Source organism: Apteryx mantelli, chromosome 16, assembly GCF_036417845.1.
Source record: "Apteryx mantelli isolate bAptMan1 chromosome 16, bAptMan1.hap1, whole genome shotgun sequence".
NCBI lineage: Eukaryota > Metazoa > Chordata > Aves > Apterygiformes > Apterygidae > Apteryx > Apteryx mantelli.
The window spans coordinates 10,486,029-10,513,579 of NC_089993.1; the positions used below are offsets into that span (position 1 = coordinate 10,486,029).

At 33.3% G+C, this 27,551-nt stretch overlaps 1 protein-coding gene across 5 annotated transcripts in view; it reads right to left on the reverse strand.

Annotated features, from left to right (window-relative positions):
- Positions 1-27,551, reverse strand: part of SNX29 (sorting nexin 29) — a 157,570-nt gene that overhangs the window by 86,939 nt on the left and 43,080 nt on the right. For all 5 annotated transcript variants that reach the window (XM_067306486.1, XM_067306490.1, XM_067306487.1 and 2 more), the window contains 2 exons: positions 19,669-19,751; positions 9,164-9,270 (listed from right to left, as the gene is read on the reverse strand). In XM_067306486.1, coding sequence (XP_067162587.1) covers positions 9,164-9,270; positions 19,669-19,751 — 190 coding nt within the window. The remainder of the gene's footprint in view (positions 1-9,163; positions 9,271-19,668; positions 19,752-27,551) is intronic.

A 27,551-nucleotide genomic window follows, 5' to 3' on the forward strand; every position in this document is an offset into this window, starting at 1 on the left:
CAGGCAACATTTTTTACTGTAACAATGTTAATAAACATCACGTTCCTCAGGTTACAGCAACTCTTGCAAGGCCTCCTTAGGCAGCTGTCCAAAGCTAGGAGGACAGCAGAGGCAATGGCATAACATTATGAGAGGCACAGCTGAATAAGATGAATAGCAATCAGCTACTTCAACAAGAGCACAGGGACTTGGACAACTGCCAAATCTCTTCAAGTTCATAGTTTTCCTTCTGGAGGCAGTTCACTACATTTCATGCTTCCCTTTTCTTCAATCACCACTCTTCCTTCTCCCTCTTCCCCAATAAAGTTTCCCAGTAAAGCTGTTGAATTCGTTTTATTTAATTTAGTGCTGGCAAATGGGAATGAATAGATTTGTTCCAGATGATCTGTATCCTTCACACAATCAAGGAAACAGAAAAAACAGCTCCAATTTGACAAGCCAGGAGCTTACATCGCTGATTAAAAATACATGTATATGAAGTTGAATTTCCAGTATTCTTTTCAAATTTCCTTTTATTTTGGAGGGAGTCCTTCAAATCCAGTAATTCATCAGTACGCTGTATATGCAAAAAGAGCTAAGCCCAGATATGATTTGTCTAGATATGGTTTGATTGAGGTGTCTACACTGACACTTCATACCCATTTTTAATTTACAAACAATTGTGAAATGCTTGACTAATTATAAGCTAAAGATCAGGAACAGTAATTGAACTAATCATTAACTTTCTTTGTAAAGGGAATATCAGTAAGTATAAAATCAAAAGCTTTCACAGAGTGACTATTTCAACCCAAACAGGCAAACATTTTTATTCTCGCTTGCCTGATTATATAATAGTTTTAAATTAATATTGACAGTTTACATGATGCATCACAATATAAAAAGTTTACAACATGTCTGACAGCACTGGGTTTTGCTCCTCCTCATTTTCCAAAGAGCAAAGGCTTAACATGGCATTAATGAACTTCAACATTCAAAAATATATTTTTTTAATTTAGTGTACTAAAGCAGTTTTAATTTACTGCTTTTATTTTTTTTTCCCTTTGTCAAGCATTTCTGTTGCACTTAATCCCATTAGAAAAACTAACTTTGCAGGCTAACTTGATTTAATAATTAGATTATTTTCTGGCTCCTTCTGATAAAAGTCAGAACATCACAACTTCCACGCTAACAATTAATGACATTATGTATTCATAAATTATTAATTCAACAACAGCCTTGATGAAAAAGGTTATTTATCTTCAAACACTTGTTAGTAATTAGTAAGATTATTTTGTGAAAACAAAAAGTATGTAAATCCATATGAACTTCTACATTATAACTAACATAGTGGATGCCACTTAGCAAGCAGCTCACAAGATTGCCTTACAAAGTAAGCTTCACCAATTATGAACACTTACGCACAAAATAAAATTGCCAATGTTACTAGGTAAAATAACAGTATAATGCCATTAACTCTGGATAAATTATTTTCCATGGTAGCAAAACCATTCATTCCAATTCAAAGTGGCTGGCTTGATATTTATGAAAACTGCATGCCCCTCTCTGATTCAGGGTAACATTAGCAAGTACAGAGAGCGCGGGCTGGGACACAGAGCTTCCTTGCATTGCACACACACGTTTAAGCACACTACTGGAAGATGCAGCACGCTACTAGCTGCAAATGCTCAAAAACTGTACTATGAAAGGCTGGTTGGTTGGTTATCATGGTGATGTACAAATTTACAAATGGATGCAAATCCAAGTAGTTTGTGTATTTGAAATCTTGTTTTATTTTTCAGTGTCAGCTTCTATCAGAATAAAATACAAAATATCTGATGTAATATTTGACTTTTTTTTTCCTCTCTCTCTATATATATTGGATGTCCATGAAATAACTTTTCTACTTGCAGACTGGATTAACAGCTAAATTGAAAAGCTCTCAAAACAGTGGAAGTAGCACAAAAGTAGATACAACCCCCAGCAAAGTGAAATAATAATCAAGAGATACCCAGCAAATCAGAGAGCTGCATTACTTGTTATGTATCTTTACAAGGACAAATTGATAGGTATGTTGCTTGAGAAAATTACTTCTACTAGTAATTAAGTCCTTATTAAGTTGAATATCTGTTTGTGCAAGGAAAACTTATCATTATTCTAGTTCACCATGTTTGTAATGAGATGCACTTCTGAATAACATAATTTAGATTACTCTAATTTTTTTCTCTGGACAGTAAGATTTTAGCTCTTCAAAATAACTCTATCAAGGTCTGCCAAAAACAAACACAGAGCATGTCTTATAATTTTTATTATCCATTAGGAAATTATCACAAAATTCTAAATTATACCAAGCATTTTGCTTTGTCAGTCCATTACCAGCTGTATTTTTCTTTTAAGAATGATTTGGTCAATTCATTTTATTCATATCAGTGCATAAGTTATGTTTCATGGGAAAAATCATTTTTAAATCGTACTGTTTTTAAACAGATATTTTTAATTGGGTATCTCCATGTGTATGTCTGTGTACTATATAGTTACATGGATTCCTTTTTCCTTTGGCAATAAAACTTAAGCTACTGCGATTTAAAGTAAGAAGTCTTTAAAAAAATTCACACATGCCTAAAATATAGTATGCATTTTACAGTATAAACAATTACTACAACACCATGAGAAGGACAGACAATTTGAAGAACAGTTTTTTGTTTGCTTGTTTGATTTTTTTTTAAAACTATGCCCACTAATTTAAAACCCAGATACACTCGACTAGAAATGGTTTCCACCAATATTGGACTTTTTAGAACTTCATGGATTTTTACTACTGTCCTAAGACCTCTTCAGTATATTAATTTTGAAAACTGGATTTAATAGGTATTATTTATGTCTGCTAGGAGCACTACAGATTTTCCAAGATTTCTCCAAGAAATTTTTAAATTTTCATGGATGAAAAAAGCTGGTCACCAATGCTTCTTGTGTTCATAATAAAAAGCTGCCACCTCTTTTCATTAAGTGGTTTTCAATAATGCAGAATTATGTCTGCAATAAGATTACTTCACAAGCAACTATAAATGAGTATTTTCTTATACAAGTGGCTCTTTAAACCACAAGGTATTTATTTTCTTTAAAATAATAACAAAGTTGTAACCTTTTAGTTATATTTTATGTCATTGTATCTTCCTTTATTCATTCCACAGTGAAGCTTAAGCAGTAACTACCTTTTCCTACAGGAACTTCAATCATGTTCACAGTTGTTTTTCACCATGATAATATGTTTAAAGCAGAAAATTAATGTACAAATAAGCTAACTTTCCCTTGGTCAGGTGATCGTTCAGATTTGATCCTGGTCATACTAAGAACCATGTTTCAAGTGCCCAAATCTTTATCATGAAGGAGAAGTGAGGCTAATAAGTAAAACATTTGAAAGACTTCACACTAACAGAACTCCAAAGACCTGCTGTCAAAAGAGAGAAAGAAAATCCAAGTCTTCTCATGCAGTCTGACAACACTGTGGCTATCATGTCCTGCATGATCACAGTTAAGAACAGTCTCCAGAGAAATTACCGAGATGAGCACTGCTTAATGTTCCCCAGCAAAGGACTACGTGGTTAACTTAAAACATGCTGTCAATCACTATGCATATGAATAATGCAGTCAGTCTTAGAAGCACAGGACATGCTGTTAGAGTAGAGAAACAGACTTTTAAGAATTTGCAACAGAAAGCTATTAATGAGTTAAGGCTTTTTAAAAGTTTTAAAACTGTAATCATTTGCAGTTAAAAAAAAAAAAAAACATTTTTTGCACAATCCTTATTTGAATCATTTGAATTAATGGCTGTTTGTCAGGTATTCCCCCTGCAAATCATCATAAAAACAGGAACTTTTATTCAGTTAGAAATCCAAAGCAACGTATTTCCCAAGTAACTCTGCACAGAAGTGGAAGTTGTTTCCCTTTGTTCTCAGTAGAAGCAAGGCTGTATTTTCTCCATGAGAAGATGTCCTTTTTCAAAATAGAAATTCTCCTACATTTTTCCCCAATAGCAATAAAACCAAAGGTCATCAAAAAAGAGCAGGTGTCCTACTGGATATAATTCAGTTTTTCTACAACAAGTAAGAAACAGTAGAACTCAAAATGTCTGCTGCCTGATAGCATGCCAACATGCACATGCTCAAAAATATCTTCTCTGCTCAGTATTGTGAAAGCATTTCTAAGATTGTAGCAATCTTCTACACTATTTGAATATACCATTAAATTTTACTGTTACTTTTACCCTCACTGTCAGGTTAAAAGCGATTACTCGAGAAAACATTAGGTGTCAAACAAATGAAATCAAATACTGCACAATAATCCCTAAAGGCATAATACATCAGTAGTAGTTGTATCATTTGGCTAGCATCAAGTAATTAAAATAAAACTTCCAGTTCCAGCCTGAGGATAATTCCGTCATAAAGACTGCAGCCGACATTCAAAGAATTATTTCAATTCTGCACTAAACTGCACTATAACCCAGGCAGAATCCTCTACTTAATAATTCAGATGACTCTATTTATGTAACCATAAAATGATTAGTCATTGCTTTCTTCTTTGTTGCTTCATTTCCATTTTGTGTTGTTGACATTTCTATCTGCAGGCAAATTATTTGATTCGAGGCAGACTGAAAGATCCACTTAAAAAAAAAAATTAACTAAAGGTGTATTAGGTAAGCACTAGACTGTTCATCAAAACTAACAAGAAGAAAATAAACAGTAGCTTTCGACTCAAAATATACCGGGAACTGTGCAAGTTAGATGAACTACACATTAATGCTTGCAATATTTCAGTTTTTGTCAACTGCATACATACTATCAATGTTTACCAAGGTTAATTCTCATATACAAAAGAGAACTAACACATCGAACAGGAAAAACACTACTTTGGCAAGATCTATGCCTGGCCAGGGGAAATGAATGTAACCAGAACAACCAAAATCAGGTACACAGGATAGTAAGAGTTTAGAGTAAGTGTTAATAAGAGGAATAAAATAATACGTAATATGTCTCTAGCTGCTGCATCCTTCTATGCAACCTCGTAGCAAAAGCCAAAACCCAAGATGAGAGATATAAAAATCTCTGAGTGACACCATTCTTATGTTTCCCCAAAACCTTTTAACTTCTCATTTTGTATCTGCAGGAAGGCATATAGCTCTTCCGAATTGCAACTCATTAGCCCTTTGCTAGGATAATCTCCATGAGCTAGCATGATACATTTCAGCTAACGTAACAAAAAGACTATCCAAAAAAATGTGGATGAAATTAAGCAATCAGTATACGTAAGAATAAACTCACATAGTAAAGTACAAAGGCACAGCTACTATCAGGAGACCATTGTACATTAATGGTCCACCTCCCACCTCTAAGATGACAAGCCTTGGGACTAAACTCAACATTACTGGATACTAAAAATCATGGACTAAAATAAAAAATAAAAATAAAAAATAAAAAGGCAATTTTACATGGCACAAAAGATCAGCTAGTGTAAATCACTCTGTTGATTCAAAATTTAAAAAGCTGAAGGATTAACATTGACCATCAGGCTTTACACCGGATCAGGTATTATTTATCCTTCCATAAGTTGCATAGAGCCAACAAAAACACAAATGGCTGGCACAAAGTTTATATTTTATGTTCCAGCTACACAAATGCAACTGTGGTTCCATATCTGATCCAAACCAAATCCATGAGCCCGGCTGACCTGACAGTGTACAGATCCAGTATTAATGACTGTGGAACCGCAAAAGCGTAAGTGTTTCTTCTTTAGCTCATCAGTTTTCTCATTGTTATACGCATATGTCATGTTTGAACACCACCAAAAAAATACCACCCACACCATCGCCCACATCTTTAGGGTCCTGGTATTCTCTCCTGCATAGTAAACCAGATTAGGAAAGAGTGCTACTTAAATTCATGTCAATCTGTGGCTTTACTATTCCACAGATATTAAATTCCTGTCACCTATCCCCTTACTAGCAAGGCTGACTGCTCCTAAGGTGCTAACCTGCCCTTTTTCCTTAAATCATCTAACATGATATAAGAAGTAAATGGCTGCTTAAATTGATATTGCCACCAAAGACTCTACAACATCCAAACACAGCGCATTTAACCTAAAGAGCTTTGTCCATATTTTCCCAAGCGATTTGCTATAACAAAAGAGACTACCTCTCCCTGAAAATCTTGCCTTGATAAGTTACCTGTAACAGTTAAAATACAGTGCTTAAGACGAGAAATAGCCACAGTTCACAGTAAATGCCACTGTTCATGAACAGAATTTTTTCCTCAAAGAACTCACAGAAGAGACAGTTTAATACTTACCATAGTTATTTACTGTAAACCAAATATAAGCAGCAGTGACTCAGAATTAAGTTAGTGTGCAAAGAAAAGAACAAAATGGACCAGTGTACACATTAATGAACGGATCACTCATTAAGTGCATAGTGGCTCATGGGTGAATCATTCCTTTGCCTCAGAAAAGAAAACAGCTCATCTTACTCATCAGGGACTAGTCTGTCAATTAGAGAGACATTATACATATCATTTGGAGAACTACATGTTATATTTCAAAAGTTGCATAAAAATTAGCTCTTGTTAATTCACTTCTGGTACTATCGTATTTAGTAACTTTACCTGTGCGCTACACAACCTTAGGGGTGAACAGTTTATTCAGATCCTTAAATTTTATTTGGACCATAATTTCTTGCATATATTTTTCCCCAGTAACATTTTTCTTTATTGAAGGCAAATTCTTGAAAGAGATGCAAAAGAAGAATACCCTTGTGCCAAGGTGTACTGGCCAGATGAAATTACATCTTACGATATTTCAACACTGGCTTAACCGATAAAAGCTACAAAAAGGCTTGGAATTCCACACGGAAGTGCTGACCAATTTATTAATCTATGACTGTTTTCTACAGTGATTTCAAACACAAGCATACTGACATTTAATAGTAAGATTGCATACCGTGCTAAGACCTTTAAACAAGAAAATAAAATTATAATTTGCAAAGGTATCACTGTCCATTGATGGACCAATCTCATTTACCTGCTGAATGAAAACTTATGCTGAATGCAAATACACTAATACAGCAGCTGATAATGTCAGTAAATAATATGATTCACCAAACAGAACTGTTTATACAATACTAACAAGCACTGAAGATTTTTAGTTTGTTTCACAAAATGTACTATTTTTCAATTTTCTCCAACGACAAAATGTTAAATCTAAGCAAACAAGTGCCATTATTTAATAATTGTATTTGTAGGTATTTTGTTTTAGTATCTAGGAAAAAAAAAACACAATTTAAGTCTTTACAGAATCCTGTCAAAGAATGCAAAATATCTTCAGTGCTTCAGTGAGTTTCAATAAAATGGGTCATGCAGTTCAATGAAATGGTGTGCAGGGAAGTTTTAAATCAAGTTATTAAATATTTCAGAGTTTATTTAAAAAAAATTTTATACTTGTCTTAGAATGTCATTAAGAGGTAAGAGCACGTACTGTCAATATAGTGAAAGATTCTAGATTTATCAAATAGTTTGCAGAATGAGTTGAGGACCTAAAGATACCAAAGAACAAGTCAAAATGATTTTTAGAGAAAACTGAAACTGAAAACTTCTTAAACACATTATGAGCAAAATCCTTTCCAATGGAAAAAACAGCCCCAAAAAAATCCCTAAGTAATAACTCGAACCTTTCCTTTATCCTCTCACCAGCTACTAATTTCTCTTTGAGGGGACTTCAATATTCCAATCAGCTACCGAGAATTTCAAATGTATCTTTGTCTTCAGTTGAAAAAGTCTACTAGGCACAAAATAACAGTCACTAAAACTGCTTAAATCTGAACAGTTTTCAGACCCAATTCTACCTGAACAGAACTGCCAGAACCGCTTTCAAGAGCATACAAGCGTATTGTTATAGACTAGTAAGTGAGACTGAGATGCAGACTACCTCCGGAAGAGATTTGAGCTAAAGTTTTCCTGTGGTTACATCCACTGCTGTGTCATCAGTGCTACTGGTAATGCTCTCTCCCACAAAATTCATAAGTGTTAGCAAAAAATCCAAACAATGAGGGAAGAACTTCAGTAGAACTAAGGAGGATTTCTTAAAACTGAAATAAATTTTATCTGTGTTCTTAATTAAGATATTCTTTTGATAGGTACAGAAGAGAAAGTGTCAGAAGGACCCAACCAAAGGTATGCATTAGGGAGAGAATTAGTTTGACACAGTCCTATGAGAAAGAGATAAGGAAGTAGGAATATTTTAGAAGAACTGTTATTAATCTTTGATGCATGATCTGCATTTTTAGTCATCTTTAGGTAAGTCAGTTAATATGAATACCCAATTTCAGAGTATTTGATGCAAGGGAAAGACAGAGTTGTTTTACTTTTTATAAAAATGTTCATTTAATAGGAGATATGGATAGATACTAAATTTCATTACTTTTGTCTAGGAAATCATTTGTATTTAAATTTAAGATGAATCCCTAATCTTTCTCTTTTTTTCTTTGTATAATAAAGCAATACAAAAATGAAACCCAGTTTGGCACAATCAGAAAACAGAAGGAAAACTACAGATTTCAGTATGACCTCAGGAAATTTTAAAGCTCAACTGCCAAAACAACAGAGATTGTAATTATGGACAGTAACTTACACAACACCTGAAGCCTTTTGCCTGTGATGCTTTCAAGTTCAAAAGTATCAATTGAAACCTTAAGGAACTGGTTTATTTACTGTACCTTCATGGAAGTTTTATGTCTTAATGCAGTAAAACAAGCTAGATCAAAATTAATAAATGAAACCACTGTTCATCTGAAAGATAACATGTAACTACACAAGTATTGTCCATTTTTCTTAATAATAACACGTGATGTTTTGAGACAAGTCAATTTCATGTGAAAGTATGAATGTATATGGTATATATCATTGTTAAGAAAAGTATTTGTAATTATTTGAATTGCTTTAAATAAACTTTGAAGTTGAATGAGCAAATTTTTAACCACAGAAGCTTGCAAATTAAATCTTTCCTTTTTCCTAAGGGAAAAATCAGACTTTTATTTTTAACTAAGGGAGAAATCAGAATTACACTGAAGCAGAGAAACTGTTTACAGCCTCAAGTGTTATACTACCATTATGATTCCATAAAATTTGAACAGTACAAGCTTTACCTCAATCAATTTTCTTTCATAAGAGCTGGCTAGTTCCTCGTTGTTTTCTACTTGCTTCTGCTCTGGAATAGTAAATTCAGCATCCGTGCTCCAAATATTTGGTAGAACTAAAACAAAGAGATACATAAAATTAAAATGTTAAATTACATAAACATTAAAAACATTCTGTTTAGAAGTAATAGCTCTAAAAGAACTAGTTATTTAAAGTATCAAAATAGGATGTAATATTACATCCTATTTATATTAATATGTAAAAAGCAATTTTACAAGTACAAAAATACAAATACAATAGGGAGCTTTCTTACAAGCAATATTTAGACAGGTTTTCTCATCTTGAGAGAAAAAAAATATACAAGCTAAAAGCATTTGGCTGTTTTGTGACTACAGTTCGCAAATATATACAAGCAGTGACTGTAATTGCTGGCCAAAGTCTTTGAAAATTAAGGCTATGCTTCTCTCGAGTCTTCTTTCTATTTCATACTACTTGCATGTGATGACTTAAACAGCATAGAAATTACAGAAAATAGGGCTGAGAATGCAGACTGCAGACATCACCTAGTATTTTGCATCTTTGCATAATAGCAGAATCAACTGTATTTATTTCATTCCTAACAGTTAATTGTCTAATTTATTCTTAGAAACTACCAATAATGAAGATTTCATGCTTCCCTGCACAATCTAAGTTTAAGTATTCTTCTCAGAAAGGTCTTCCTAGTAGCTAATCAAACTTTCTTCATCTGCCATGTAAGTCCATTACTTCTTTTCTTATCTACAGTAAATGAGAAATACCATTTATTCTGTTCCCATCCCTAGCTACTGTCTACCTCTTTGAAGATCACTGTAAGGCCTATTCTAAGTCTCTTCTTCCCCAGATTACGCAAACCCAAGTTCAACTTCTCCTCACAGATCATGAGTTTCTAGAAAAACAAATTAGAACATACAAAGTAAATAAGCCCTAGTGAAAAAGAAGTTTAACAAATGCATTCATCAATTTTTAAAATCTAAACTACATATACAACCACTATAATGTGGATAAAAAACACTATAATTCATCTGACTAAATACTCTCTAGGTTGGGAACTGATTGCTGCTTCAAGGAAGTATATATGCATTCAGAGGCTAGTTATTACTCAAAGTGAATTTTGAAAGCCATTTTAAGAACTGTTAGTTTTTGTAAATCTTGCTTCAATTTCGACAGCCAGAAACTTCTGAGATCAGCATTTCTATACAGATAAAGCTTAGCTACATACAGCACTTCTGCTCAAATAACAACAATTCTGCATGAAACTCTCACAAGTAAACTGATGAAAAGTCCTTCTCCACATGAGTACTCCCTATATAATTTTACATGTTTTACTTCCAAATACCACAATAAGACTACAGAAAAGACGTATCATAATTTATCATAGCCATTTTTGCACTCATGATATGCAAAGAAACCAAAAACTCAAGTCAGTAAGAAAGCAAAAATGACAGGGAAAGATAGGGAAAAAATGGCAGGACTCAGTAAGCACCCTGTATCTATTTTATCAAAGGAAACTTCTTACTAGTTCACAACACAGTCTTCATATTTATCATAGCTTCACAACATTAACATTTATTAACCACAATATGGGGGCTACAAAGAATACTGGCACATATTTCATGAAGGTTAGTGAATTAATGTGTTACCGTGAACTATGCTTTTCTTATTTTTCCACTGCCTACACAGATAGAACCTATAGGATAATTTTATTATAGAATAGTTTTTCCATAGAACAATTTATATTAACTAGCTCACCTACAAGATTTGTTCTTTACATCTTACTTAATACCTGGACTGCCATGCACAACTTTATGTTTTATTTTTATATTTTGACATACGGAAATAATCACAAAGCTCTAAAAGTCTCTAAACCGAAAACAAAATTTCAAGTTACACGAGGCAAGACATCATTGTGCTTTTACAGATTATTTTAAACTAAAAAACAGTCTGAAAAGTAAAAGTCAGGCGCCATTAATAACACAAGAATAAAACAGTCATATATTTAATACTTCTGTTACCCCCAGTAAATCAATACCTCATATTGCAATCAGAATTCCAATGATTTATGCTCAACTTCTTCAGAAAGGACAGGGCATCTAAAATGCTAGAAGCTTTAATCACTGTTTTGTCAACCAAATGGACATTCTAGAACATTCATTTCAACAGCAGTTGGTTACTAAAATAAGGTACTGAAATAGTTCTCCTTTTTAAAGATTAAAAAGGAGAAATTATTTAATGCAATGTAAGGTAATTAACCAATAGGGAATAATTAAGTTTTACTGATATCACCATCAGCTGCCATATAGAAATGTAACAGATGGAGACAAAGAAGTATGCAAAGCTTTTATGGGGTGTCTTACACCAAAGAGAAAAAAAAATAAAATAAATTCATAATGAATTAACCCAGTAAATTATGTGTTATGCAAACATGCAATAAGCAGTGTAATTTCATATTTATTCAAAGACTTAAATCCCAAATATTGGGTGCATCATGAAATGAATGTACTGAAAATTTTCTTTTTAATATGTTTTCATATAAAAAAACTTAAATGCCTAGAACTGGAAATAATCATTTTACATTACAGGTACCCACATTCACAACAGAAAAAGAATTCAGCCTGCCAAAACAGTTATCTAGTCTGTATAACTTGTTTTCCCTCACAAAGGCCTTGCAGCAATGGGAAATAGTAGGTATAAGCCACCAAGTAGATACACATGTACCTCTAATGACCAAGTTTAGGTCAACTTTCCTGTGACATATGTGCAAAACTAGAGGCTATTACTAGTCACATCCTATGGGATGCCTGCTTTTTAAACAGGTAACCGGAGAAAGAGTATAGAGATGCACTCAAGTTGGAGATAGTTGCATACATAGAATTGTATTTTGCATAATCAGAAAAATCACAACTCCAAGCACAGCCAGCTTTGATACTGGTTGTTATTGTAATATTACAAATGGTTGTTTGGAGGGAATTTATCTCAATTCAAAGTTCAAAACTTTTTCTGGAAGTTCAGTATTTGCCTATGGCATGAGACAATCATGTACTTTACCTTGCATGTGGTAAACAAAGCAAAAAGGGCTGTCATAGAGCTAGGTTATTTCCAGATGCGCACTCTTAACTTTGGGGAATTCTCTTGAGAATTCTACAGGACTTTTTGGCCATCTCTCCAGGACTTTCAAACACTCAGCGGGTAGTAAAAGCCGCCACCCCAGTCATGCCACTGGACATTAGCAAACTCCATGACTAACTCACTTTCCATTCTTTGTATAATGCATGAGCTCTTATCTCTGCCTGGATGACACTGTAAAAAAAAAAAAAATACTGCAACCCTAGAAATAACTTTTGCTGTAAATACAGCTTGTAAAACCACCCAATATCATATCTATCACTACACTCTTATAGTAGCTTATACAATTTGACTATTTCCAACCAAGACAATTTTTTTAGATAGATAGATAGATATAAAAGAAATCTTTTCATTAAAATATTTTTATGTTAATCCACATACCAATACGAAAAACATTGCAAAGAATGCTATCTGTAATGTGAGCTGCATAAACAAGCCATAAAAGTTTCCTACAAATGAAGATTACACTTCCCCCCGCCCCATCACCTGTACGCTAAAAGGAATATGGTATCCAAGTAGACTAGACAACTGGAGAGTAATCACCATTTCAATTCAATAGACCCTAAAGCTGATCTGAAAAATGGCTAACTGCCAGTTACGCCGAGTAGCCAGATGCTCCTCTTGTAGCAGGAGTTACATTACCTTTCACTGTTCATCATCCTGCAACAGCTATGTAATCAAGAGAAAAAGCATCATAGTTCTACCAATAAATGTGTTCTGCTCCCAGTTTAAGTATATAATAGACACAATTTAATGAATTTTATTATTTAATGTCTACAGTATGCTCTGAATAAGAAATATGCCATTAATTTTTTAAATAAGCAGCGAAAGAAAATTCAGTGCTGACACACTGAGCCGGTAAAACTACTCTATATAGGAATGCAGCAATCTTTAAAATAGCTAACTTCACAAACTATAAATTGGCTTCACTTTTTGAAATTTATGAATACAAATTGAAATTCAAGTATCATCAGAAATTGATGAAAAGATTATCATATAAAATTCAATTTTTCTCCTGCAGCTGTAATATACGTACATCTTTTGGTCAAATTCTAGAAGCTCTTAGGTATATCCTTAAGTTAGGCAATTCGTTAGGCACTGCTGATTAAAAGGATGCCTTCCCAATCTAGATTTTTAAACAGCATGTTCAGTTCTTAAGGGGCACATGAGCATATTTTAGTCCCATTATTGCACACCAATGTAAAAGGAAGAATTTGCAGCATCTTTCTAAGCAGTGAGAGAACTTCATCTGTACAAAATCAGAGACCATTTTCGTGTTTAATCTACTTGAAATTTCATAATGCTTGTTCACACTGGAACATGACATACAAGAAGAATTTCTAGAGAACAACAATAATTCACAGTTAACTGCATTATTTTCAAAAGACTTTTTGTTTTTAAAATGTTTCTGCCATTAATACAGCATAACTAGATTTAGTAAAGGTCCCATATGAAAATACAACTCTGCTAGTTGAAACAGTTTTTGCCAGATGCAAGAAACATACCAGATGGTATTGGATAACTCAAGATTAATTTTATTCTTTCATTGGACTGCACTTTCAAAAGCATGCTATTCCTTGTGTTCTTGCAAACACAATATTACTTGCAAGCTGTTGTGTGCCTGCAACTCCCAATTCACTCAGTGCCCTTTCGAACTTAAGATGATTACTATTGTTTTTAATTTACAATTCTTTTATTCCCCTAAATTCCACAATTTTTCTTTACCAAGTTATCATTTGATAAAACAAGTTATCATTTCCTAATTATTTTTTGTTCATCTTAATGAAACTTCAGAAACAAACAACTGGCAGCAAAAAAAGTTTCCATTCTTCCAGACATCATTTATTTGTGACAGTAGTAACTCAGGTTTGTGGTGAAATCTTAAAGTGCTTCTGTGAACAGTTGTGTTCACACTATTTAAAAAATAAAAAAAAGAAAAAAAGGTATTAATTCACTGAAAACAAAAACAGAGAACAACTTACTGATGTGACCAAGGTATGTTTTTCATACAGAACCCCTATGCTCAGAGTCACCTGGGGAAGGTGAAATTGAGGGATCTTCAGCTCCATAAGCATCCTATGCATATTCCTGCTGTTTCTATTTTGAAAAACCAGTAGTGATTAATCAGACTTTTAACATGCAGATTTAACAACCACATCTGAGTTCAGGAAATAAACAAATAAATCAGTCAATCAAATACTGTGTTCAAAGAAAATATTCCTTTTAAATAAATCAAGAACATAGAAAAAAGAGGTATATGTATGAATAATTCCTATGCAATTTTATTTAAGTTTAATAAATTTTATTTAACATCTCTGACAAATTTTTCTATCCAATAACGAACCAACAATAAACACTCATACACTAGCAATTCTAGATAATGCTACCTGGGCTACACAGTACAAGGACCTTAAAGACCACATGGCATTAATTTTACCAGTACAAACAATTTCGCATGTTCTTCTTATGAAGGACAAGATATTCACAGCATTTTAATTACTTTCTTCTTTTCATAAACTTGAAAAAGTTGTAATATATATTACAAGTTTCTAACTAGGTTGCAAAAGTCTTCTATCCTCAGAAACCACCTTTGATTTTAAAACTGATTTTTTTTTATGACTTGTACTGAAGGAACAGATACTTGCTTTGAACTCAGACTTTGAACAATGCTTTCTCCAAGAAGGTAAAAATAACTTTCCCCAAATGCATCTTTCATTACTTTAAGTTCTTTAAATTCCCCTACTACTTCTGTGAACATTTTAATCTTAATATAACTTTTTAAATTATTAACAAGTTATTAATAGTTATCTGTAATATTTGTGTACTATTAAAAATTAGAAGTTATTTCTACGTTTACTCCAGTGGCTGCAATCAGACATTTAATGGATTTAAAGACATCCTCAAGAGGGATGGCTATGAACAACACGCTGAAAGAAAAAATATAACCTTTAGTAAAAAATATATATATATATGTAGGTAGGTAGGTAGGTAGGTAGTAGGTGGAACACATTTAATTAAGGCATTTCAGAAAAAAAATTCCAAATAAATTTTGCCAAACCTTCTTAAGAAGGTTAGTCAGTTAACTTCAAGGGCCTGTTTGGACAAACTGGCATACAATTCCTTAAGTAAAAATGATCTAGAATTATTGTGTCTAAGCAGCTTTGAAAAATGATACACATCCAACTCCTACTGGTGGTTTAGAAATTAGGATGCCCATTTATTAAATATCTAAATATGAAAATCCAACTGTTCAGTCTGTGGCAGTGATCACTCATTTTGAAAGCTAATATTTTAGCTTGGGCAATTCACTTATAATCACGTTTGCTGAGTACTTTTTTAATTTTTTAAATTACCTCAAGGCAAACTATTACTCTGAGCTTCATTTATAATTTTAGGAAACTATTTAAAAGCTATACTCTATAGCATTTCGTCCAATTTACTGTAGTGACCACACAGATTCTCTTCTACTTGCAACAACATAAAAATAACTGTAGAAGTTTAATTTATTTTGAGCCTTTCAAAGTAGTTTCATGGAAACTCTAAACACACGGCTTTCCAAAATCTACAATGTATTTAACAAGACTTTTGTTTAGATACCACTGGGAAGAAGATTAAGCATCACTGAGATTACTCATTATGATAATGTAGGGGAGCAATGAAATTAGTTGTATGCACATTTTAGCATCCCTGATGAAGACAGCTTCCTATCATTCTAGCAAAAGATGAGGGCTAGGAGTCTTCCAAGTTTAAAGAACAGAATTCCAATTCCTCGTCTATAAGTAAGATTAGTTAAAAGTCTAGACAGCAGCCTTATGAAGCTTAATCTATAAGTGAATAAATTAATATGCAAGAAACAGATTAGAATTTTAACTTAAAATGACAGAAGCAGAGGAGAGTAGTTTCTTCATTCTATTGGCTTTACAAAATTGTCAAAATCTCAGAACACAGTAATAAGATGGTTCTTGCACACATACACTGTAATCCTGTCATGCAAGTAAGCTAATAAGAACAAAATGACTTATTCGAGTTGCATTCTGGTCACTTTTAGTTACACATAACTAGAGTTCAGTAACTTGCCTTAAGTCACACAATCATGGATGTACTGAAAAGTACAAATAGCTCTTTCCAATAATGCAAACTCTCGAGTATGAAGGCTTACATCTGGAAAAGCTGAATGTTTATGAGGAAAGACCACAAGGTATATACTTAAACCATGGATGCACTTAGTTTCTATAAATTTGATAAAAATTTTAAAGAAAAAACACATAATTTTTTGGATGAGAGGAGTGTATAACAAATTCACATTCACAAATGACAACCTTACTAACAGGCTATTTTTAGACAGAAGTTTTTTTTCATATTTCTCTCCTTCTTTAAATAGTGTGGGGTTTTTTGTTGCTGTTGTTAATTAGAGAATTCTACCATAGCAAGATGTATATATAAATATTCATATAATCTAATCAACACATTCTAATAATCAACTTCTCCTTCAGTAAGGAACATGGGCCAATTTAAGAGTGAGTAAAGCAGAAGCACACATGGAAGAGATGTTTTCTGGTGACCAACATCCGTTTGAATACAGCAAGATGGTGGGGAAATGCCTAAACCCCAAAGGTTCCAGGGAACCATTGAACCTAAACCCTGAACCTAAAACAAAAAACAAGAGGCTACAGGGACACAAAGATTCCCAAAAGAAACAAGCCTTGAGCATTGCTCCAAACTAAAAATGTGAGAGACTCAAACTATATATGCGATAGAAATAATGTCTACATTCACAGGATATTGTATGTCTCTGAAAAATCAGCAATCATAAAATACTTAATGCTGGCATTTAGTCCTTTTAAGTTTCAGAGTCATCATTTTAGTGAATTCCTACCAACTATCCGAATCATATCACAGTAGATGATAAACAGTGGATACTTTTAGAAATGTTCAAAATGACTGCCACAACCCAAACACTGCAAAGATAGAGATTACACCATGAATTTTACCTATCCCAGAAGATGCTTTCCTGCCTGGATCTCATTTGCCAACTCTATGAATAAGTTTTTTACAGCATAAGTAATTTCTAAAGAGACTGAGCTGATACAGAAGTCCTGTGATAACTGAATAAATCATAACATATTTAAATCCCTAAGTAGACTAAGGATTTTAGTCTATATTTAGATCTTGCTAGCTATGACCATCAGAGAACTGAGATGATTGACTTAAAATGGGACCCCTAGTCAGAGGAGGAAAAAACAGCAATCTACAGGCTTGTGTCTTGTTTCTTTTTGTTCTTCTAACTTCTTATCACCTTCCTCTCTCCACTCAGTCAAATGCACACCATTTTCTATTTTTCTTGTCTCAGAAGAAGAGCTTGTGATATGTATACTGTTCTTCAGTGATCAATATTCAAATTTCTTTCTCTAAGCATATCAGTAGTCAGGGACTATTGATATGATAAGTACTTTTCTGAATCAGAGGCCCCAATATTACTACAAGTTTCAAATAAATCACCAGTGGCAACTTAGAAAAATATTTCCTTCTGTACGAATAGGATATGTGAAGTCAAGAATGCAAGACAAATTACTACAAACAGTACATATGGCTGAAATTTATTCTGGTCATTAATGATAAATATTATAGGCAATTTAGCATAGATTGATTAAACACCCTTTGAACATAAAAGATATAGATTCATTTTTAGAAACATTGGTACTCTTCCACCCCTATTTTTCATCTATAAAATCTGACCATCCTACTCTGTTTCTATTCTTATCACTCCCTAATTTTCATAATTTTAAAATGACACAATATAGCTCGCCTAGAATTTTTTTCTTTTTTTTTTTTTTTTTTTATAATTATGCTCATCATGGAAACTGTCGGTATCTAATGAAGGATGATTTCCGCTATTATAAGAAGCTTAAGAGATGGTTTTCATGAATAATTCTTAATATGAATCTACATTCAGACAATGTCAGAAGTAAAAATGTATGTTATTACTAACAACAATCCTTTTTAAGGATGAATGAAGTTTTCCAATTACAGATTGGTACAGTAACTTGCCCTTAAGAGCGGAATTAAAGCAGTATTCATTTATGTGGCCACCTATAAGACCACAACATTGACAATTCCAGAAAAGACTGTGCCAATTTCTAAAAAGCCACCTAGTCCCTCAAAATTCCTTCTGTAGTCAGTGAGGATACAGGCACTACCAGAAGGTGATTCAAAATCAGGGCTCCGAACCACCCTGTCAAGGAGCACTTCTATCCCCCCAGACCACAGAAGAAATACAGAGAACATAGCCAATCGCTCAACTGCAAATTTAGGATGCAAAGTTTGTTCATTAGATTCAGAGCGCTTCTGAAAAGAAAGTGAAGTGTCTGGTCTTAATACAAAGTGTATTTCATGCAGAGCCTACAAATACTGATCTTCAAAACAGCACTAATAGTATACACCAAAGATGCTAAATTTCATCTCCTCAAAATAATTACTTTTATGATCCAGTATCATATTAATTGAAAGATCATTTTTAAATGAAATTTTCATCTGTTAACTTCTTCATGGAAAATGTCTTATTGAAAACAAGTAATAATACCTTCATAAAACTCTCATCAATCAGAAAAAATTCAGTAAAAATATGTAGTAAAAAAAAAAGTCTCTGTTACTCAAAAGGAAAACCTATCAAATATGTTATCTTCACTATTAGGAGATATTATTCTACCATGGCTGGAAGAAATGAAGAGGACTTAAAGTTATCTCTTGCTAATCCTACTCTCAAGTAGATGATTTTATTTACTTTGGTGAAGATTCAGCAAGAACATCAACCACCAAAAGTTGTTTCTACTGAGCAGTAATTTGATAGCATGCCATCACATAAAATTCCTTTTTGTCTAATATCAATCTGTATTACAAAACTATTCACACAATAATAAATAGCCCGGTCAGAGACGCATCAAGGATAGGGCTCATAGAAACAGAACTGCCTTCTTTTCAGAGCTGGTACTTTCAAAGGGGGTATATCAGGTTGCCTGGGGAAGCACAAACCATTCCCCCAGTCATACTAGGGTTGTTTCATGTGGCTGAAGTGGTGGCTATGGAGTTGGGGTGGCACAGGACTGCGAAGCTGGTTATCTATAGAGACCAGAGGCTGGTTATCTTCAGAATCAATCCAGAAACAATGCAGATTCCTGTAAATCAGAGATCTGGCTGTTCACTAGTTATTCTTTTACTATCAGTTTTTATACAAGTCCCAGAGTCACTTCCATCTTTTGGCTACGATATCTATGCCTTCAGTAAACTGTCTCAGTGGTAGCTTATAGGAAAAGAAAAGCTGCTCATGGATTTTCTTCCTTCATTTCATCCTTACCTTCCACTGTTTGACCTTCTCTTCTAAGCATCTGGACAGCTCCTACGTACTTCTTAAGCTGCACTTTAAGCACCTCATTTTCTCTGTTGATAAGAAGAACAGTATGAGCAAATATTAGTCTTTTCTCAAAATAACAGAAGCCCATCTTATTGAAAACAAACATGCTATCTGTGATGATAAGCTCTATCTAGATTGTGTCTTCAAGATGGAACAAATCATTACTTACACATTAAATTAAATGTTAACAGCAGACTAACAGGAAAACTAGTTTTCCAGGGCCACATAAACATACCAGGGCAACAGATATTATAAAGCTTTGAATTATAGGATTGCTTAATTTAAATTTTATATACTATGTTATGTTGATAGCAGGTAAGTGATATTGTCTATCTAAACCAAAAGTTGATTAAAAAATAAGGATAAGATACTAAATAAAGAAATTCAGATGGCCGATGTAAGATTAAGTAATTATTTTACTAGTTGTTGAAGTATTTAATGCCAAGCAAAGGAAAATTCAGCTTTAGAAATTGACTTCATCATTGTAAGGGAATGCCAGCTTTATTTGGTAACAATATGCAAGGCAACAGCTTTCCATGTACCATTCCAAATGAAAACAAGTATTCCTATCTGCCACTATCGTAGCTCCACCTAACAACACTAAGCAGCTTAGTTTGTATTTGGGGGGAAACAAAGGATTGTAACAGTTTGAATTTTAAACAAAGCTGACAAATCACATGACTGAAAAATCAATTACATGCCTGAGCCCATTCAACTCATCAAGTACTCATGACAGAAGTACTTATACAGAAGAAACTTAATTAAAACTTTTTGCAAGAGTGAAGAGAGAGAAGATACCAAGGTGGAAATACTTGGAATCACATTCTGCCACAGATGCAGCACATAATACACAGGACAGTCAGAACTTGTTACAGGAAGAACACGGACAGGTCAAAATCATGCCATAGGAGGCGTACAAGCTCCAATAATGATGAAACCCTAGACACATTACACATTACTGAAAGATGTAAACAGATTATACACAAGAAAAGAAGAAGAAGAAGAAAAAAAAAATCAGGGTACACAGAACAGAACAGATTAGAAGAACATCTTTGAAATGTTGTATTTTAAAGGATAAATAAATAAATATAAAATCATTTTGGCAATTTTTATCCTAAGACTATTATAAAGTTAGTTTTTGATTAGAACAGGTTTCCAATAACTCTTCATAAGTACAATTAGAGAAATACATACACATTTAAATATAACATCTTATAAATGCCACATATCTCTAACAGCAGGACAGATTTTGATTCCATTTGAAGATTTTTCAAGTGACTGTAGGAGTATCTCAATAGTTTTGTGACTATTCAAGATACCTCCTTCTATTTGGAGAAGTTCCAACAAGCTACTTATAAGCTAATGCAGCAGAGATCAACCTTCTAGCAGACTAAACCATATTCTATAGCACTTTTAAGCATGAAATAGCCTAAGACTCAGTTAAACTGCACAGTTAGTTTTTTGCTTTTACACTTTTCCTGAAGATATATCAAAATATTACAAGATTACATGTGTATCCACTATCAGCCATTGACAGTATTTTTGCTTAAAACCAGAAGAAAAAAATACAACACTAATTATCTTCATGAATCAGTACATAACAACAAAGAGGAACATAAGCATTAAAACCTAGATAGTGATACATGAGTAACATTTATCAATTTTATAAAGCACAAGAAGCTACCTCACAAGATCTCTAAAGGTAAGTAACATACATTAATATTCATTATGTATTTCTATTACATCAGATATATTTGAAAATTCACCAGAAAGCAGTATATGTATACACAAATTACAGGAAATATCTTAAGGATCCCACTAAATTTCTGTACTGAAACCAAGGTCAGAAAAAAGAAAAAATGCTCAGTAAACTTCTGTTAAGATTATATATATGTTAAGGCCTTGTTTGTACAGCAATTCCTGACTGGCATTACTAGTGTAAAATATACTTGTTTCTAAAACTATGAAATGAAACATAATAATAAAAGGCTTAATTTTCAATGGCATTATTTAGTCACTTTGTCTGATCAGCCAAAAAATCATGCTAATACAAAAATAAAATAGTTTTATTGAAAAGAAATTTTCTTAAACTGTTCATGAACGGTACAGTGCCAGAGAATATTTTGGCAACAAAGAATTTGTTTATGTACTATCTTTTCTGGAAGACTAACTCGAATGAAGAGGAATGAGTAAGTAAAGTCAAAACTACTCTAAGAATGATCTTTTAACAATACAGAGAAGTCAACATTTTGGGAAGTGCATACTTGATTTTTGTGTATATAATGACTGAAAAGATAGCATGTATTGTTACTGATCAAATGCATTTGCTCACTGACATGTTAATTCATGCTAGAAAAAATAGCAACTGTTCCCTAGGGTTTCTCTCATATTAACAGGATTAATGTAAGAGAACACCAAGCATCATGTTCTCGTATCAGAGGGAGGGCAGCGTGGAAGAGAGATGCTATTCATACAGGACACAGTAGCGGATTAACCTCCCTCCTGGGACTTCTGCTGTGTTCTTGGAGAAGGACCAAGCCCCACCGGATGAAGTCTCCCCCACCTCCTCTGTGCTATAACAGCTTTTGCAAAAACTGCCATTACTGTAGGGGAAAGGAGTGGAAAGAGGTTGGCTGTTTTCCAATAATGACCACAAAGTTTTTGTGATGAGCAGTTACACTCATTCAGGTGTGTCAGGATAAATAGATATACACAGTCAATTTATAATTTCACACTTTGTTTCGATAAAACTTTGTTTCGATAAAACTTTGTTTCGATAAAACTTTGTTTCGATAAAACTTTGTTTCGATAAAACTTTGTTTCGATAAAACTTTGTTTCGATAAAACTTTGTTTCGATAAAACTTTGTTTCGATAAAACTTTGTTTCGATAAAACTTTGTTTCGATAAAACTTTGTTTCGATAAAACTTTGTTTCGATAAAACTTTGTTTCGATAAAACTTTGTTTCGATAAAACTTTGTTTCGATAAAACTTTGTTTCGATAAAACTTTGTTTCGATAAAACTTTGTTTCGATAAAACTTTGTTTCGATAAAACTTTGTTTCGATAAAACTTTGTTTCGATAAAACTTTGTTTCGATAAAACTTTGTTTCGATAAAACTTTGTTTCGATAAAACTTTGTTTCGATAAAACTTTGTTTCGATAAAACTTTGTTTCGATAAAACTTTGTTTCGATAAAACTTTGTTTCGATAAAACTTTGTTTCGATAAAACTTTGTTTCGATAAAACTTTGTTTCGATAAAACTTTGTTTCGATAAAACTTTGAGGTGTTTCCTACACCTCAACAGTAAAAGAAAATAACTGTTTCCTGCAAAAGAGTAGAAAATTGCTTCAGGGCTTCTGTTAAATGAACATCTCAAGGAAAGAATTTGAAAAAGAAAAAGAGTAATTTCTCGTGTATCTCAACTATACCGGCCTGAAGAATAACATAATTACATTTCTGGCACTAACACCAGATGTTAACAAGTATTTTGTGTGGAACTTATTCTGAAAACATACATCTGTCTTCTAAATTCAGGCTTACAAAGAATCCAATAGATGACTGTCTCTTCTTAAGAACTCATTTTTTAACCAATATACACGTTCCAGATCCCCAAATAATCAAATAATTGCATGAATCCTGAGAATGAAATGAAACAGTTTACTGCAAGGATATCTAGTCTACATACAGATGTTAGACTAGATGACCTCCTGAGATCCCTTCCAACCTGAATTATCCTGTTAGTAGGATTACAAATAACTTATCAGAAAACAGCTAGGATTGTGTGTAAAACCTAAATGAAACATGAAATGTAAGTAGTATTACAATTAGAAGTGGAAGTTGAACTACATATAATATAAAAAACACAAAAAAATAAAAAAACCCACACTGTAAAGAGGCATAATGTGATAAACAACTGCTTCTCATGAAAGACAAACACCATATGCATAATAAAGTGAAATACTATTCTCACAATAGATTCATAACACAGACTGTGTTCAGGTCTATGATACAGCTCTGAGGAAGAAAAACACTGAAGAGGGAAGTTCTTTTTTTCTACAACAATTTTTTTCTTCCAGAACATTTTCAGCATTAGTATCACATCTGAAAAAGCAAAAAACATCTCTGCAGTTAAGACAACCAACTCCTTCATTTTTCTCATGAAATAATACATCTCACCTTTTTTAAAACTGACCTTATAACTTGTGGCATGTCACCAACTAACTAAACAGGAGGAAAAAAATTGTCACTGAACAAAGAAATACTAATATTAGTTTTTCAGAAACAGGGCAACATATTATTTTCCTCTATTTCCCCTATAAGAAGTTGCTTAAGTGATGCAACCATTTCAAGGTGCAGAACATGCATTTCTCCCATCACTGTATATTCTGCAATCTAATATGCTTGCCTCCTCTTAACAAGTATATGTATTACTTAAGCCACGTCATTTTGGGGTTTGGCATTTTATATTAATCTGTTATACAACGCTGTTCATTCAGAGGTAGCTGCATAGCACTTCAGCGATGTGCATTAATACAGGGGAATATGTAAAAATAAGGGGGTGAGTTGAGCTTGTTTTGAATGTAGTTTTTAATACACTAAGCTTATTTTGGATGTACCAGATGCACACATTTTCATTTATTTTTACAGTGAATAGATATTCCTTTTTATACTTAATTTACTGCAAAATAAAATCCTCATCGTGGAAAGCATCAGAACAAATGGTAAACATCCTATCCCAAACTTCAATTTTAAAATTTACTAATAAATACACTTCAATTGTATTTCAAATAACTGTTCAACATCTTTAAAAAAAATCATATAATTTTTAAAATTGCTAACAATTTTTCTGATGTTAATAAAACAGCACGACAACTTGGCTATTAATGATATCCTTTTACCTTTTCATTTCACAAAATGAATGATTTTTTGTTTATTCAGACACATCCAAAGAAGGAAAAAATTAAGTGTTCCAAAATTTACAGTTGGAGTAACTTCTGATCCTGAATAAGTAACAAATGTAACATTCTTCTCTTTCTTCTCCTTCCTATCACCAGAAAAACTGAAATTTGTGTTCTCAAAACCTTAAGATATTTATGACAAACTCTCCTCAAGAGCTTTTAAACACGGGACATGTTAAATTATAAATACCAGGTAAAGTAATCTGAAGTATATTTGTTCAAATTACAAAAGTCAGACTGTTTTTAAATGATTTTTCTTGCCCTAAGATGTTCAGAATATTGCAATTTAGAAAGTTTTGCTATTCTTGGCACGTGTTTAGTCATTTTCAAGGTTAATGGTGAGAATTTCACTATTACAAAATATCTGAAATTTAGCCTCCTCTCATTCACATGATGCTTCCAAAGCATTTCCACAACTTTTGTTGTTTCATTTTGACTTCAATAACAAAACTATTCGATTTTCCAAATTCCAGGTTTAAAATACTTTTAGTAAAAGTTCCTGAGTAATTTCAGTATTGCAGTAGCATCACCTGTAACTTACAAAGTGAACCAATGAAAAGATGTTAATAGAAAAACCCTAAGTCCTAAAATAACTGTCTGCAAAGTTCCTTGTGTGCTAGAAAATGGGTTCTAATGAATCCTTAATACATCCAAAGTCCAAAATAATTGGTGCCACAAGAATTTATTGCATGTAAGCATCCACCAACACTGTTTTGATCAAGTGACAGGTTAAACTGACTTTCAGAAAAACATTCAACACAACATACCTGATCTACCTCAAAACAGAAATTAAATAAACCTGTTAGAAAAAGACTACATGTTAGTTTAAGTGACTATCTCTTTAGCCCATGCAATAAAAGCTCTTTATCTATTCTTTAAAAGGGTATGTGCATGACAAATATCTGATTCACCCATATCAATGCAAATTCTAAAACTGTGGGGGGAAGTGAGTCAAAAGAAGTATGAATATACAAATCTTATTACCTAAAATGTGAATATTAAACAATAAAATATTTGCATTGTCCCAACTGCTGTACATCTTCTGAATGTCAAACCCATTTATGCATCTCTCTCCCTCTCTCAACGTGAGTAGTTAGGTTTGATGCGTCATCAAAAGCAGAATTAGTAGCATCCTAAATACGTATTTTTAAAAAGAAACTTTCATATTTGCTGTTTTCTGACACTAGTTCTGCTTTCCAATACAGAACTTAATCTCAGTGGTGGTAGCTCACCATGATTAACTCTAAGCACTATGCCTGTGTACGCACACAACGCACACCTCTCTGTGATAAGACATACATATTACTAGCCTTATTTAACATTTGGAATAGGTTTGTTGTTTACTATATATGTGAATCATTCCCAAGATGTTAGGCATCATAGGTTACACTACAGTTTAGAGCTAATTTAGAGTTGTAAGCAGAAGAAAATCATGCCATTATAACAGCATTTACCTAAAATATTCTCTCTCATCTAATTTTAAGGAATTCAGCTTAAAAGGGCTTCTAAATTCTCTTCTTTCAGCATACCTGCTGAATAGCATTACACATCAGGTTTGAAATCCAAATAAGAAAAGCAACCTTGTGGATTACATTTATGTTACATAACCCAGGTCTTGCAAGCAGACAAAGAAAGTACTTGGAAAAAATAGACATGGCGGTCTAAAATTAAATCCCCAAAGTTAGCGGCAGTCTCACAGAAACAATTTAGGAAGACTGGTCAAGATTTTGCCTCAGGTCAGTCTTAGCAAAGAAGTAAGTTATATTAGATTTGAATGCTTGGCAAACAAATTTTCTAGCACACTAGTGTTACTGATGATACGTGAAGAGTACCGGAAAGGAGACAGGATACTCAAGAAGTCACTTTTTACTCTAAAAGGAAGGATGTGGCAGCACAAGGGATCTCTTTTTGGGCTGAGCAACCCATGCGCCATATGCTTATGGCTTTAAACCATGCTCTCTTCTCTGGAACCAATACAAATACTGATAGCAAAACACCTTGTAGTGCTTTATTTATTCTGCATTTATTGATCTTTCAGGGACTAGAGCATGCCCGACTTTGCTGCAGACATGTAGTTTGGTCTAAACCAGACCAAAAGAATGACATAGTCATATGCTTCATCATTTCCTCCCTTCTCCCTTTCTTCTTTCAAGAGCTCATTTAATTTCAAGGCCAATTAAGTTGCAAAATGTCAACCTTTCCTCATAACAGTGCTTACAAAGCCTTATAAAACAAACTGTAGAGACAATTAAGCTTTTGTTCTAGATCACAGTGAGCAATCAACAAACTTAGGACAATAGGATGGCTTTTGTTTCCTGGGGTTATTTTTGCAAATAATACTAGAAAGGTAAATAACTGATTATAACAGAAGTAAATATGTATAATCTACATCTGAACAGCTTTGAAAAACAGAGTCATCTGAAGACAGACATTAAATTACAAATATTCTTCAGTATTCAACATCATATTCAAGTCCAAAAAAATTCAACATCTATGTATTCCCTTCCATGGGTTTGGAATAACATTCATATTCCAAATCAAGAACCACTGTCCACAGAATGATCCAAGTTTAATTTGGGCAGTGAAGCTATTATTTTGTAAATATTATCTAGACAGCTTCCAGCATCTTTGCTTGAAGAAACAGGCATTGGTCAATATAACCCTTCTATTTTATTCAGAGATACACAAATCCATTGGCAATGCATTCTGGAGAATTTTTTTTTTTAATTTTTACAGCAGTGGATATAACCTCCTATGAGTAGAATATTTTCACTGCCAGATACAGCAGTATTTGGGTTACTTTGTCTTCCAGGTATGCTCCCTGCTGCGTGGCTTGCACTTACAATGAGCAAATAAGGGTCTGCAC